A 16153-nucleotide genomic window follows, 5' to 3' on the forward strand; every position below is an offset into this window, starting at 1 on the left:
AGAGGTTAGATTGGTCTCAACTAGGGCCAGGGCCTTTTCAGTACTGGCCCCGACTTGGTGGAACGCTCTGCCACAAGAGACTACGGCCCTGCAGGACTTGACATCTTTCCGCAGGGCCTGCAAGCCAGAGTTGTTCCACCTGGCCTTTGGTTTGGACTCAGTCTGACCCTTATGTTTCCCTCCCCTTATGGTTTTGATCTATGGGCTACTATTAAAATGAGGCTGCATTTTAAATTGTATTTTAACCCGTATTTTAATAAACTGGGTTGGTTGGTTGGTTTTCCCCTATTGTGTTTTATTGTAATTTTATTGGTGTTAGCCGCCCTGAGCCCAGCTCTGGCTGGGGAGGGCGGGGTATAAATAAAAATTTATTATTATTATTATTTAAATTCTATGATTCTATGTTTCTGTGACATACCACAGCTAGGGAGGCTTTGCTTCCATGATAGGAAAACTAGATGACTGATCTGCCAGGTTTTGTGGGTCAGATTGTTCTAAAAAATCCTTTGTTCACGATCTTCCTCTGGCAGCAGAGTGCAAATGTCCTTAAGTAGCACTTTTATGTTGTGCTGAAATGGAGGGGGGGTAGCACCTTTCTTCTAAGCCTCCAGCAGAGCACTGGGTAATGCACAACATCATTAAAATGAGGCATCCACTTTACTCATAATGTGGTTAGATTTTGTAACAAAATTACTGAGCAAATGTGGTTTTTTTGTTTTTCAGTATTCAGTAACTTCCCTCAAGACTATCCCAGAATTACGTCGGAAGTGTGACTCACAAAATGAAGACCGAACAGGTATGCTGCTCATTTCTGTTCTGCAATCGTCATTTTTATAGGGGATTTTTGTTCGTGTAAATACCTTCTTGAACTGTCTTCTTCTTCTTAACTTTGGTATTTGTGTGATAGCTGTCTGGTAACAATGAGTTTCTTTCTCCCCTGTTGCTTTTTCTCTGAATTTCTTCTCTCTTAAGATGTTAGGTTATTAGCAGCAGCAGCAATAACAACAAAAGTTCCATAAAAGGATTTGCCGGCACACAGATAAACGCAGGGTTTAACCTCAGCAGCTCCAAACCACAGTATATGCAACAATTTACTGAAAAAAACCGAGAAACCATTAGTGACAAGACATAATGATGTAGGCGCCAATGAAAAAATGTTGGATACATTTACTACCCATATGGTCATGACCAGTTTGAGGCATGATGTTTTGCCAAATTCTGAAAATCTATCAAGGATGCTACAAGATAGAATCTACTCTCAGGCATACTGTAACAGTTAAGATGAAAGCAAAGTTTTTGCGTTTAATAGTGTAAACTAAATGAAGAGCCATGGCACACAGATGAGAACCAGCTGGAGACCTTTTCTCCCCTACTGACAAAAAAAAAGTGCATTCAGTGTTGTTTTTCACTTTGTAAATCGGATTAAGGCTCTTTTGTTTCTGTCTTCAGCACGGAGCAAAAGTATACTGGTGAGAGTAACATCTCTGCATTGCCCTCTGAAAATTTCATTGTGCTTACATCAAATGGTAATTTCATTAATATATTTGAAACTAAAATGCCAGTTGTAGAAACCCGGGGCCTTGGGGTTTTTTTAGGAACATTTGAAGACCCAGGCGTTGGCAAGTATTTTATTTATGTATTGTGTTTCACAAAGGAGAAAATTGCCATTGCTTGTAGCGTAGGTGTAGAATTTCTCTGACACAACCATTAATGGCTAAATTGCCACACCTCCTTACTGAGTCACATGTGAGAACAAAGCGAAAACAGTATCTTTCTCTCTTCTCACTTCTGCCATGAACCGTCACTCCCAATACTTCCAGCAATGGTGAGGAAAGCATTGCTTTTGCATCTCCTGAGGCAAGGGAATAGGCAAGGTGCTGGTGCAAAGTGGAAACAGCGCCCACGTTCTACAACTTTCCATATGCTAGTCAGGATTCCTGAGTAAATGAAAAAGTTAAACCGATTCAGAAGAAGAAAAAGAAATTATGTAAAAACGGCTCAAAATTATATTAAAAATTATACTCAGTAGAGACCAGTGGCGTAGCGTGGGTTGTCAGCACCCGGGGCAAGGCAAGTAATTTGCGCCCCCTAACCCGTGGATTTTAGCAAGGGGCAGAGAGCTGCGAGTGCGAGCGCGCCCCCCCAGATGTTGCGCCCGGTGCGGCCGGCCCCCCCTGCACCCCCCACGCTACGCCACTGGTAGAGACATTTATGATTGAAATCCTGTGCATTGTCTTTTCTAAAAGGTATTTAAGGATAGGCAAGAACACACTGGATTGTGGCTAAGGGGTGCAGATTAGATCTGATTGAGACACCTGTCATGTTCATTGGATTGACTTAGAAGCAACGCAAGCCACTTCCCAAATTTTCTGGAAATAGCTCGTTTAGTTTCCGAGTCAATTCACATTCAGCCTAGCCTGCTCCCATACCCCCACCAAAAGTCCCCAAACCATCTTCACTGTCCAGACTAGATCTTCAAATTCCTTTCCTTTCTCTTGCCAGGCTGGCACTTCTGGGGGTTCCACTCTGGTAGCAGCAATAGGCTGCGGGGAAAGGAAAGAGAAGTGTCTCTCTCCTCCCAGACACTTGGTGCACTGTATATCAGCAGTCCTAGAAGATACAAGTTCACAATAGACCATGTCACATGGCAGTAGCCCTTGAAAAAGCTACACTTTCCCAAACACTGCTGAGCCCTTGGGTCCTGTCATGCTTCCATACAGCACACCAGGCATTGGAGAGGAGAGAGAGAAAAATAACATGGGTGGATTTTAATCCAAGCCTGAAGGAGCATCTCCACACCCATCGTTCAGCCTGGACACTGAGGTCCAGTGCCGAGGGCCTTCTGGCGATTCCCTCCCTGCGAGAAGCAAGGTTACAGGGAACCAGGCAGAGGGCCTTTTCGGTAGTGGCACCCACCCTGTGGAACGCCCTCCTATCAGATGTCAAGGAAATAAGCAACTATCTTACTTTTAAAAGACATCTAAAGGCAGCCCTGTTTAGGGAAGTTTTTAATGTTTAATGCTATATTGTGTTTTTAACATTCGGTTGGGAGCCGAATGTTATTTATACCCCGCCCATCTGGCGAGGTTTCCCCAGCCACTCTGGGCAGCTCCCAACAGAATATTAAAAACACTATAAAACATCAAACTTAAAAACCTTCCCTAAACAGGACTGCCTTCAGTTGTCTTCTGAAAGTCAGATAGTTGTTTATTTCTTTGACATCTGATGGGAGGGCATTCCACAGGGTTGGCACCACCACCGAGAAGGCCCTTTGCCTGGTTCCCTGTAACCTCACTTCTTGCAGTGAGGGAACTGCCAGAAGTCCCTCGAAAGTGGACCTCAGTGTCTGGGCTGAACGATGGGGGTGGAGACGCTCCCTCAAGGTTGTGGGTTTGAGCCCTATGTTGGACAAAAGATTCCTGCATTGCAGGGAGTTGAACTAGATTATCCTCATGGCCCTTCCAGCTCTACAATTCTATGATTCTGTGATCTTGTTGTTGTTTTGAAGTTGGGCTCTGTGGTTTATTTACTGGTGTATCTGCTGAATTTTCTCTGCCATTTCACCGCCACCAAACAGTTTCAGGCTTCTTTCCCTTTCAGGAATGATAGGAATTAATCAGGGCTCATGTAGCGACCATGATTAGCAGCACAGCACTATGTACCCAGTCAGATTTCATTATGCACTAGCATCTCTGGTAATGCTTTCTTAATAGCATTTTGCCTTTTTTTCTCTTTGAAGGACGCCTCAAAAATTGCCAGACTGGAATGCTGTTGAAATCACACCACAGTTTCAGCTTAGTTCTAATATGAATAAATCATAGAATCATAGAACAGGGATGATGAAGATGTTGTGGTAGGCCAGGCAGCTTGGTCTCACTCGCCCCTTTATACCTTTATTGCTTAAATAAGAGGAAACACCTGGAAGAATCTATATACAGTCATACCTCGGGTTGATGTTGCTTCAGGTTGAGCACTTTCGGGTTGTGCTCCATGGCGACCCAGAAGTAACGGAACGCGTTACTTCTGGGTTTTGCCGCTCGCGCATGCAGACAGTCAAAATGACGTTACACGCATGTGCAGAAGCGGCGAATCATGACGCGCAGACGCATGTTGCGTTTACTTCAGGATGGGAACGGAGCTCCGGAACGGATCCCGTTCATATCCAGAGATACCACTGTACCCAGATGAAAAGGTGCCTGAGGTTGTTGAATTTTGTCTGTGTGCGCTGATACTTTGTGTTCAGCATATTTTGGGAAGAAGACTTGGGAAAGGAGAATTGAAACCAAGAATGTAGTAAGCTGGAGAGCTATGCCTAAGATAAATATTTTGGTTAAGGGCCAAGTGATCTCAGAATTAAAACTATCTAGCGTCCTAATAACATTATCTGTGACATTTAAGTTTGAGATTTGCATCTCTCTCTCTCTCTCTCTCTCTAGAATAGCATGTGCAAGTTTGTGTCTATGGGCCTGTGCCCCAAATCTTTTAAGTAAGTAGCAATGATCCTGGATATATTGTAGCTCCTCATCCTTAGTGTAGGCTAAGAAATGAAATCCAAATAAAGGAGGAGGATAGATAACCCAAATGCATTAATTTTCCAACCCTAAATGCTTGAGTTTCTTTTGTCTGAACAGATCAATTTTATATATTAAGTCTGAACCTAACTCATAGAGCCATAGCTTCAAATTGATAGCTAAGTCAATACTGAAAATATTACAATTCTTCTCCACGTTACCATTTTGTCCTCCATGAAAACAACACAGGGAGAAAGTGGATTCTCTGAAAACTTTGTATTTTTCAGCTATGGCACAGCCATTCACATGCTGGGTCTTTATCTCAGCCCAGAAGCTATTTGCTTAGATCCGCCATATATTTTGGATTTACACTAGAAATTTCATTCAACCTTAAAAGGCAAATAATCATCTCTGTGCAAAGAAGGTGATGACTAACAAAACGTTAATGCCTTGTTGCTGTCCAGACCCCTTTTGTCAAAAAGGGGGGGGGGAGTATTTTCCTTGAGGCTAGGACAAAATTTGCTTTCTGTGTAAAGTCTTGGTCCCTGTTAGAATGAAACAGCTGGGAAACATGTGGTATCCATTTCCCTCTATCACTTGGGGGGGGGGGTTCACATGTAAATAAAACCAGCATTAAACTGTCACCCTTTGAACTCAGGATCGTATACAATATATAAATAAATCTGTGCAATGGGATTTTTGTATTGAACATCTTAAGCTGCATGTTGTTGTTGGAATGATAAATAATTAGCCGAATAATACCATTCCAAAAGCTTCTGAAGATATCCAGGTAATAAGTCAAACCTTATTCTGTTCCTTTCAAAATGTACTTTTTTGCTGTTTTGATAACAATGTTAGCACAGCTGCTTCTTGAAACAGAGTGTTTCTTAGAAGCTCAACTTGAGTGCAAGATAGATGCAACTGAAGCATTGCATTTAGTACACGCAATAAACTGAAGTGTGGCTCTGCGAAGAAACACTTTTACGAAGTCCAATCCTACACATTAAAAGGTGACCGTCAGACAGTTTTGTGAGGCCTTCCTACTAAATGAAGTGAACTTTGATAAAATCAGCTAATACTTAGGATAGCAAGAATCCATTTGAATTCTGAAGAACGTGTGATAGGGAGAGATGATGCATTTTGCAGGAGATCTGTGACCACATCTCCCAACTTTTGTTTTAAAAACGAAAAGTCGCATTGGCTGGTTGTGAACAGTGCTGGATTTACGTATAAGCTAAACAAGCTATAGCTTAGAGCCCCGTTCTCTTGGAGGCCCCCCCCCCAAAAAAAAATAAAGGAAAAAAACTGGATGTACATTTCCAAAATATAAGATAAAAAAAATAAAACCTACATACAGCAACAGTGTTTTGTGTTGTGTAGGCTCCTTTGATGTAAGTAATGGGCCCCACCTGCTAGCCTGCTCCCTAAAATATCACTGGTTTGCTCATTTCTATATCAGTTACTTTGATAAAATATATATTTTGTTATGTGCAAATGGCTTTAGATACCTATTAGGTCCATAAATTACCATATAGCATATATTCAACACAAAAAACAGTGACAATTTGTTGTTGACCAAGGACAGCTGGACATACAGGGTGAGTCTTTCAAAAGAGACTCCGTGGAACATGTGGACTCTGTATCCACGGGGCCTATTGTAATGGACTCACCCTGTATAAAGGGCCCCATTACCTTCAGTAGGTTTGGCCTCATCAACCCGAAATCCGGCCCTGGTTGTGAATGTGGACATAGCAGCAGGGAGGAGGCACTTAATCTTCTTTCATCCTTCTGCTTAGGATTGTACCCCATTCTGCTGTTTGTCCCATGGAGAGCAATATCTGTATCCCTCTTTCTGTGAGGCAGGTAGCCTGGGGGAGATTTTGATCAAGAGGACTGTGAGAGAAAGAGCTAAACACCCCTTCCTTCCCTCCACCACCATGGAAAGCACATTCACAACCTTCTCCTCTGCTGCCTCTGCAGCTTCATTTCAGAATCACAAAAAAACACTATTTGACCTTAAGATTCAAAACTAGAATACAAGGCTGTGAATATTTTCTGATCATTCTCTATGAGCCAAAATTACGATCTAAATTTAATGTGGCTTCCACGGTTTTTCGCGTTTCACCCTCCTGCCATGAATAGTGCTCTGTATTTCTGTCGCTTAATTTTTAGCAACCGAAACCTTGCGGTGTGGAAGGTGGTCATTAAAATACAAGGTATAGTTTCCCCCACGGTATTTTCACAGTACTTTAATTATGGGTAATTATGTTTCCAAGGTATCCTCTTTTCAAAGTATACAAGATAGAAAGAATGCATGCACGGGTGATGATGAAATGGAATTCATTTGAGGTTGCGTTTCTTGTGCTTTTTTTTTAGTTCCCAGCACGAATTGGAGTTCAGGAGTTTCGACGGTCCTCGGAAATGCACAAAAACCAACTGGCATTGCGGATATGTACAGTAAATTCAGACCGGTGAAGAGGGTTTCTCCCCTTAAGCACCAACCAGAGAGCTCAGAAAATAATGAAAGTGATGACCAAAAGAACCAGAAGATGGAGTGCCAGAAAGGCAGTGACTCTCCACCTGCACCTCAGAATGGGGATCAACTTCCAGGTAGTGGAGAGAGCCTTAAAACCAAATGCATTGAGCCTGCAGTTCTGCTTGGTGAGTTGGAGCACTACGACCTAGACATGGATGAAATTTTGGATGTGCCTTACATTAAATCAAGCCAGCAGCTAGCTGCTTTTGCCAAGGCTGCTCCAGAGAAACGGATTTTGAGTGTGTACTCAACGCTGAATGGTCTCAGTGGCAAGTCATGCCCAGCAGGGAACACAGAGAAGGCACCGACAGGGACAACACAGTTCTGCGTTCTGTCCCCTGTGAAAAGCTCCCAGCTGAGAAAAGGGCAGCCCATTGTCCCTGATCAGCACAAGCATTTAGCTGAAGAATTGGAGTCCCCCCAGCCGCTAGTTAAATGTGGTTCGGTCCATGAACCCGAAGCCCAGACCAAGGGCTTCCTCAACAGGACGTTGGCTGATAAAATGGAGAAGACGGTGCCCCACTGTCAGTTAAAGACTTTTCATCTGCAGGCAGCAGCGCCAGAAAGCAAACAGGATGAACTAAACCTCAGTATGAACTGGAGCAGCCCCGGAGGTCCAGAAGAAAGGAGCGAGGACGTGAAGAAAAACAAGAGCATCTTAAATATTGTGAAAGAAGGGCAGATCTCTCTACTGGTAAGTTTTTTAATCGTTCAATTATTCATTCATAAGGCACACAGAGCAGGAGGGGAAAGTTGCCGTTGAGATTTTCCCTGGAGAAAACCACACATTTTAATTTGCAAAAAGGACATTTGTTGAAGGCAAGTTGCATGGGAAAATAAAAACTCAAGATTATAAAAACTCAAGGATGGTTGATTTTAATGTAACTACTTAGCAGGGCGTGTATACGTTGCATCCTCCATTGTTGTTTTAAATCTTTTCGGAATGGCGGGGCTCCACTTGTTCATTTATTAGTAGATTAACTCTGTTCCTACTCAGAGGCCAATAATAGTAACAGAGAGGCTTCTGTTGTGTGTTCTGATTAATATTCAAGAGTGTTTACCCCATCTTATTGCAACAGCTTTCATGAACAGGAGCTCACACAGAAGCCCCAATTGGCCTCTGACCCACATGGAGATTTTAGCTAGTTACAGCTTTGTGATAAAACATCATTAAACGGCGTTTCCAGAGCAACTAGATGTAAGCTAACAAGGTTGGGGGGAAGCAAGCCTTATCTGCATTCATATTCATTACTTTGTGCCTACTTTTGTTTATGTTTTACCTACAGCTTTTACCTAAAGCAGGACAGAGACAGATCATGAATGCAGCAGCAAACACAAAAACAGAGAGCTTAAAAAAAAGGAGCTAGTATTCAATTGCACAATAATAATAAAAATAATCAATTGTGAGACCAAAAAACCCTTGCTTTTTTCCTTTAAACCCTTAAAGGAAAAATAAGAACAGTCCCTTCTTTTCTCTATATGAAAGTACTAAGTAGAAACTCAGGTTGTAATGTATCCAAATGTTCTCATCACAGTTTATTTTGCTTTTCCCTCTCAATTTGTTTCTTCAGCCATTTGTAATCTCTTGCTTTTTTCTCTTATAATAATTATCAGGCATGATATTTTCAGTCTAGTGCAACGCTTGGCCCAGTGGGATTCTCGTAGTTAATGCTTTATAAGATTTCTGGCTCCTTGAGACGAGCTGAAGTTTTCATATTCTAGGAAAGTGAAAAGCTGAAAGACATGTTGGTTCTGGAATGTAATATAGAAGATGCCATGCAAATAAAAAAATATGTTTGGGTCTGTTTCTAATGTCAAATATGAAGAGCAATCCTGTGGTAGAACTAGCTTGCATTTTCCTTTATCTGACGGATTAGTACACAAAGAGCAGTTACAGATAGGTAGCCGTGTTGGTCTGCCATAGTCAAAATAAAAAAAATCCTTCCAGTAGCACCTTTAAGACCAACTAAGTTAGTTCTTGGTATGAGCTTTCGTGTGCAAGTGTATCTGAAGAAGTGTGCTTGCACACGAAAGCTCATACCAAGAACTAACTTAGTTGGTCTTAAAGGTGCTACTGGAAGGATTTTTTTTATTTACACAAAGAGCAGTACAATATAATGTAACCTTATATTGTTTTATGGGCATTCCCTTAGGAACATAGGAACTGTCGTACTGCAGCAGATCAATATTCGTTCATGCCTATTCCAGATCTGCCTTCATAAAACTGAGTGACATTATACAATTAATTCAATCCAATGCTTCACCAGTCTGGAAGGAAACTCTAGGGCTGGGGTTTTTTTTTCTTAATCCTCCAGGGCATTCCAATTATTTTCTTTCCTTTGTTTGAAACATTATAGATGTCTACTCCTTGACTTAGGATATTAGACAGCATGTCTCAAGCTCTAAATCATTATTTCCAATCTTTTGATTGTGCTCACATATTAAAGTTAGAAGGAGCTGAGGGAACTCACAAAGAATCTATCGGAATAACTCCGCTATTGGAGGAAAGCTAAGAACACTATAAATCCTAACTAGTGCCTTTTCAGAAGCACACTGTTGTGGGTGCCTTTTAAAGGACTATATTATATTTATCATAATTTAATTAGGAGTTTTAGGTACAGACAGGAGGATAGGATTAGATGATGTATCACATAGATATACTGTACAGAATCTATGTAGATCCACTTCTATTTTTTTGTTATTTTGCTAAGAATTCTTATAACCATGGCGGTACACAGCCAGGTTCTTGACTCCCAGCAGGGATGTGTATATGGCCAATTACTACAGCAGTTATTTGTATCAGTTAATGACTGTAATGCTTGGAAAACTTTTAAAATGGGCTGTAATGAAACAGCACTCTATGCAAATCCAAGTAGTTCTGATATTGCCTATCACAAAAGAGAGACTCGATAAACAAAGCCTCTAATCACCCCTGGAGCCAAGGCTCAGAAAGAGTTGCTCCCATATAGCAAAGAACTCTTAAATCCATACAACAAGGTTCTGAGAGTCTCTTCCAATGGATCTTAGTCAAAAAGATATGCAAAGTCAGAAAGGTGCTCAATGATTTAGCATTATTAGTGCATCCCTAATGGGTTATTTGGCCCCATGCACAACAAATAAAGAGACCCAAATAGCACCTGTATTTGGGTGTGTTTGTTGTGTAGACAGTGGCACCACTAAGGCTGGACTAATGGGCACATGTCTGGGGGCCTATGCAGCCTAGAGGTCCCTCAAACACTCCAGCAGCCCCAGGGCTATAAGGGGTCTTTATTTTTCTTTCAATGCTGTGTAATAAAAATTCTGCCTGCATCATACACATTGTTGCAGCAGCACAGAAGTCTCATGCTAGCTTCTAGCCTGGCAGCACTTCCTAGTCTGCCCACATGAGCGTCCCATGAAATTCTGCCACAGTGGCAGAAAGCTCTGTATTCCTGTGAGTACATGCAAGACTACACTTCTTTTAAAGCCTTGCACACACACTTGCGGCAGCGCAGGGCTCTGTGTGCCGGCTGGCAGCCTGGCAGCACTTCCTGGGAATGCCATGTGAATCCATGCCATCACATAGTCAAGTGGGCATGTGGTGATTTTACTACATAGCATTTAAAGAAAACTCTTGTCACTTCATACAGTAAAATGAGGCAGGCAATTCAGCCTGCACACTACTCAAGCATAGCTGTCAACGTTTTCCTTTTTCTAAGGGAAATTCCCTTATTCTGAATAGGATTCCTCGCAAGAAAAGGGGAAAGTTGACAGCTATGTACTCAAGGAGGGAGAAGGATAGAGCAGCCAAAGTGAGCAGAGGGACGGGGCAAAAAGCACCTTTTCCAGGGCCACCTCAAACTTGTCCGTATATCTGTCTGTTGATTATTTTTATGAAACTCTCATAGTCTGTATCTTTATCTTTGTCTGTAAATTAAATGTGATCAATGAAATAAAACTGAGACTGGTGCATTTCTTTTGTCAATGGTTGTACTCAGTCTCTCTCTCTCTATATAGACATATACACCATAGATAGATAGATAGATAGATAGATAGATAGATAGAGTTTGCTAACTTGATGACCTCCGTATGCTGCTCCCATAACCCCCAACCATTGGCCATGCTGTTTGAGGTTGATGGGAGCTATAGTTCAAAATATCTGGAAGGGACCACCTTGGCTTACCCCTGGTCTATGTGATGTGCTGGTCCTTCTAGCAACCTAAAAAAAAAGGTAAATATAGGTCTCCTAGAATGGGCAGTTCTACAAGCCAACTAGGTAGACAACAGGCCATTCAATCAGTATTTATTTGCAGACACATAAACCTTAGTAGCTGCTAAAATGGGCTCACATGGAATTAAATTACTAACTCTCCCATGTCGTCTTTTGCACAGCCCCACCTCGCAGCTGACAACCTGGACAAGATCCACGATGAAAACGGCAACAACCTTTTGCATGTTGCCGCATCACAGGGGCATGCAGAATGCCTACAGCATCTCACCTCTCTGATGGGCGAAGACTGCTTGAATGAGCGGAACAGCGAGCAGCTAACCCCTGCTGGCTTAGCAATAAAGGTAGTGTGACTTCCTACGGTGTCTAAAGGCCAAACTCGAAATTGGCCTGGGAACCCAGTTTCTTTCCAAACTTTTAAAAAGCAGTGTTGGGGGGAAGAGAGGAAGTGTTGATTAAACTTGTTGCAGAACACACACCAGCACGCAGACACACGCCACCCAACGCTCTGCAGAAGCTTTCTTTCAGGTGTAGGGAAAGCGAGCCTGACATGGTCAAAATGGCATCACAGGCCAATTGACCTGTTGGGCTAGTTAGACCTGCAGGCCAGAGATTCCCTATAAATGATGGCATGTCGTTGGAAGTAAACAATGGAATGCCATTGTAGGGATAACGAAGATGGGCGATGATCTGGCATCAGTAAATAATGATGACCTCTGAGTGGAAAGTGAGGCAGGCAGCAAGGGGCCGTACAGTGGTGCCCCGCAAGACGAATGCCTTGCAAGACGGAAAACCCACTAGACGAAAGGGTTTTCCATTTTGGAGGTGCTTCGCAAAACGAATTTCCTATGGGCTTGCTTCGCAAGACGAAAATGTCTTGCGAGTTCCTGCGGGGTTTTTTTCCCTCCCCCCCCTTTTTCCCAAGCCGCTAAGCCACTTATCAGCTGATCCGCTAAGCCGCTAAGCCGCTTAACAGCTGATCGCTAAGCCGCTTATCAGCTGATCCGCTAAGCCACTTAACAGCTGATCCGTTAAGCCACTAAGCCGCTTATCAGCTGATCCGCTAAGCCGCTTAACAGCTGATCCGTTAAGCCACTAAGCCGCTTATCAGCTGATCCGCTAAGCCGCTTAACAGCTGATCCGTTAAGCCACTAAGCCGCTTATCAGCTGATCCGCTAAGCTGCTTAACAGCTGATCCGTTAAGCCACTAAGCCGCTTATCAGCTGATCCGCTAAGCCACTAAGCCGCTTAACAGCTGATCCGTTAAGCCACTAAGCCGCTTATCAGCTGATCCGCTAAGCCGCTTAACAGCTGATCCGTTAAGCCACTAAGCCGCTTATCAGCTGATCCGCTAAGCCGCTAAGCCACTTATCAGCTGATCCGCTAAGCCCGCTAAGCCGCTAATAGCGCTAATCTGCTAAACCGCTAATGGGCTTGCTTCGCAGGACAAAAAAACCGCAAGACGAAGAGACTCGCGGAACGGATTCTTTTCATCTTGCAAGGCACCACTGTACACTCTTCCTGGTGGATGTTGCTAAGGGGCAGCAGAGTCAGGATGATCAGCATTCTGCAGGCATGCAGCTGGCCAGCACTGCCTCTGTGCAGGTTTGGAGCAATACCTGAACTGCGCTGAATGCACCAACCGCCTCCTTCTAGTGCTGCTGTGTAATACCCACTGTTTCTACTACTTATTTGATATATCCAGCTGCCCTCCCAAAGGAGCCCACTAGTAAAAGTTTTGAGCCCATAAAAACATACATAAGATGTGATTACAGTAGCAAGAATGTTACTTTCCCAAAGATGGAAAGAAGAAGAAGTCTCAGCAAAGGAAGAATGGATACAAAAACTTATGGAATATGTAGAAATGGCGAAACTTACCGGAAGAATAAGAAATCAAGATAACAAACTTTTTATAAAAGAATGGAAATGGTTTGTTGTTGTTTTTTTGACGTTATAACATAAAAACTTTATTAGGGCCAAAATTCACAACGTGGTATGTGGTTACAAAGAACCATTCCTACGGTTGCCATATTTTGAACTAGGGGCCTTGTAGCTATAACTCTTAACAGTAGTTTGATCTCCACTAATGAGTATATGAGAGACGCAGGTGGCACTGTGGTCTAAACCACTGAGCCTCTTGGGCTTGCTGATCAGAAGGTTGGCGGTTCGAATCCCTGCAACGGGGTGAGCTCCCGTTGCTCGGTCCCTGCTCCTGCCAACCTAGCAGTTCAAAAGCATGCCAAAAAGTGCAAGTAGATAAATAGGTACCACTCCAGTGGGAAGGTAAACGGAGTTTCCATGCGCTGCTCTGGTCACATGACCCAGAAAAACTCTGCGGACAAACGCTGGCTCCCTCGTCCTGTAAAGCAAGATGAGCACTGCAACCCCAGAGTCGTCTGCAACTGGACTTAACTGTCAGGGGTCCTTTACCTTTTTTTTTTTTTTAATGGGTACATGGTCATGTTTAAATCCATGCAAATAACATATTTCACTGGTAGATCTCCACAGGCTGGTCCTTTTTGAAAGGCGGGAAAGGAGGCCAAGATACGGTCAGTTAGTAAGCCGGACTCTTTTTCAAACTACAATTTCTGCTAACTATCCCAAGAAGCAGATGTTGAGATATGAATATACAATGACTTAACAGAACCCACCTATGACATCATCATCTACTCAGCCAATCACCTTTCTTCTCTCTGTCCCCTTATGATTTGAAGCTTGCTCAACAGATGACAACCGGCAGTTGATTACTGGTGCTTGAGTGTACCAAATCATCAAAATGATTCTCAATTTGATTATTTTTATCTATTCTCTGCTCAAATCCCTGTTTAAGGTAAGAGACAAATAAAAGGAAGCACTCCCCAATATAAGCTGCACCTTTTTTCCCAATTTCAGACCCTGAAAAGTTAAAGTGCAGCTTATATCCGTGACTCTTTACCATATGCTGCTGAAAGTGGCTGGGGAGCGTGGGCCACCAACCAGCTGGCCTCATATGACTTGAAGCTTGCTCAACAGACGACAACCGTCCCTAGAGTGCACTAGAGTGATCTCAGCAAAATGATTGTAGATTTAATTACTTCAATCTATTATCGGGTCAAAGCCCTCTTTAAGGTAAGAGGCAGTGGCTGGGGGAGCCGCGCGTCTGCCAACCAGCTCCTGAGTTCCTTTCCACCAGCAAGACCCAGAAGCCAAGGCTCCTCAACACCACTGACCAAGGATCCGCCCCAGCTAACTGGCAGTCAACCATTTCTAGTTAGTTTAGGTCCAGGACCCCAGCCCCATTGAAATGATTGTAGGTTTAATTAATTATCTGGTGAAAGCCCTCTTTAAGGTAAGAGACAAATAAAAAGGAAGTACTTCCTGTGGCATTTGTACAGAGCCCCCGGTTGTCTCACAGACTATTGACCCATACACCACTAATCCGCTGCCACCAACCAGGTCCTCCCCAGTAAAATCACTTCAGCCTCAGTCAGGTTCTCAGGTTAAATAAAGAAGAGTGTGTTTTATTTCAGACACAAACGAACTTTTACGGCATTCCAAACGTTGTTACTCTTTACTTTCTTAGTCTTATTTTCCTCTCTCTAACTCTTCTTCCTCTCCTCACTCAAGAACCCACTGCCCTGTCTCTCTATCTCCAACTGCCTTTCCCAACCAGCCAACCCATTAAAACCAACCAACTACCCACCAGCGACTCTAACAAACCTCGGGCCAAGCCCTTTTATACACATGTAGGCTCCGCCTCCAGCTTTCCTATTGGTCTACATTTTTAACCCTTTCTTTTTCACCTGTACAGACAGGCTCTAAACGAACGGGCAAACGCCACACTTCCTTATGCAGCGCATGGTTAAACTATGGAATTTGCTTCTACAGGCGGCAGAGATGGCCACTGGCTGGGATGGCTTTAAAAAGAGAATAACACTAATTCACGGAGAAGGAGTTTACTACCGTATTGCCCCAAATATAAGCCACACTTTTTTCCAGTTTCGGAACCTGAAAAGCTAAAGTGTGGCCCATACTCGCAACCTTTTACCATATGCTGCTGAAAGTGGTCGGGGAGCGTGGGCCACCAACCAGCCAGGAGGCAGACGCACAGGCGCCCCCCCCCCCCCAGCCATAGCCAAGCAGCCAGGGAGCCGCACGGCCACCCCCCAGCTGGCCTGTTATGCACGCAGCTCCCCAACTGCTTGGTGGTGAGGGGGAGCAGGCACAGGCCAATTCTTTAGAACATGTAGCCTTCTTCTCTTTCCTCCTTGGTTTGTCACAGTCCCTATGACATCAAAGTTTTCCCTGGCCTCTGACTCTGTAACCAATTCTTCTATCACTTGTAATTCTGTTGAGCAGCAACGCATCTCTGGATAGAATATGCAGCATTCTTCTCTTTTGTTTCCTTTGCCATGGATTCTCTCCATTAATTCCTGGTTGAAGATCTTTTTAAAAAATAATAATTTTTCTTTTTCATTCATTACATACATCTCAGATTCTTAACATTTACTATATATTTCTCCCTCCCTCCCCTCCAACTTCCGCTTCTGGTTAGTTTCTATTTTCACCCACTTTGCTACCTCTCAACAGAAAAAGTTATTAATAACATAACATCAAACCTAAAAACATAAAAATAAAATTAAATACACCATCCTATTTCACTATCTTCCAAACATTTTCTGATATTGATAATGTGAATGTTTATTTAAATCCTGCCATCAAGTCTATTGACTTTCTTTGTTCCTGCAAATATAATATGAATGGTTCCCAATCTTTTTCAAAGTCTCTGTTGTCTTTTTCTCTTAGTCTTTCTGTCATTTTTCCAGTTCTGCATAGTTCATCAACTTCTCTTGCCATTCTTCTTTAGTTGGTATTTCTCCAGTCTTCCAATTTTGTGCAGTCAACATGCTTGCTGCTGTA

General features: G+C 43.0%; 1 protein-coding gene across 7 annotated transcripts in view; it reads left to right on the forward strand.

The window, feature by feature from the left end:
• The window catches only part of SNCAIP (synuclein alpha interacting protein), a 124514-nt gene that overhangs the window by 76602 nt on the left and 31759 nt on the right, over positions 1-16153 (forward strand). For 4 of the 7 annotated variants that reach the window (XM_080972440.1, XM_080972437.1, XM_080972438.1 and 1 more), the window contains exons 4-6: positions 724-796; positions 6888-7741; positions 11419-11598. In XM_080972440.1, coding sequence (XP_080828566.1) covers positions 724-796; positions 6888-7741; positions 11419-11598 — 1107 coding nt within the window. Of the gene's footprint in view, positions 1-723; positions 797-1452; positions 1527-4436; positions 4487-6887; positions 7742-11418; positions 11599-13735; positions 14085-16153 lie in introns of those variants that run through there. The other 3 variants (XM_080972441.1, XM_080972442.1, XM_080972443.1) reach the window with 3 other exon arrangements.

The sequence above is a fragment of the Podarcis pityusensis genome (assembly GCF_964106645.2).
Source record: "Podarcis pityusensis genome assembly, chromosome: 11".
Lineage (NCBI taxonomy): Eukaryota > Metazoa > Chordata > Lepidosauria > Squamata > Lacertidae > Podarcis > Podarcis pityusensis.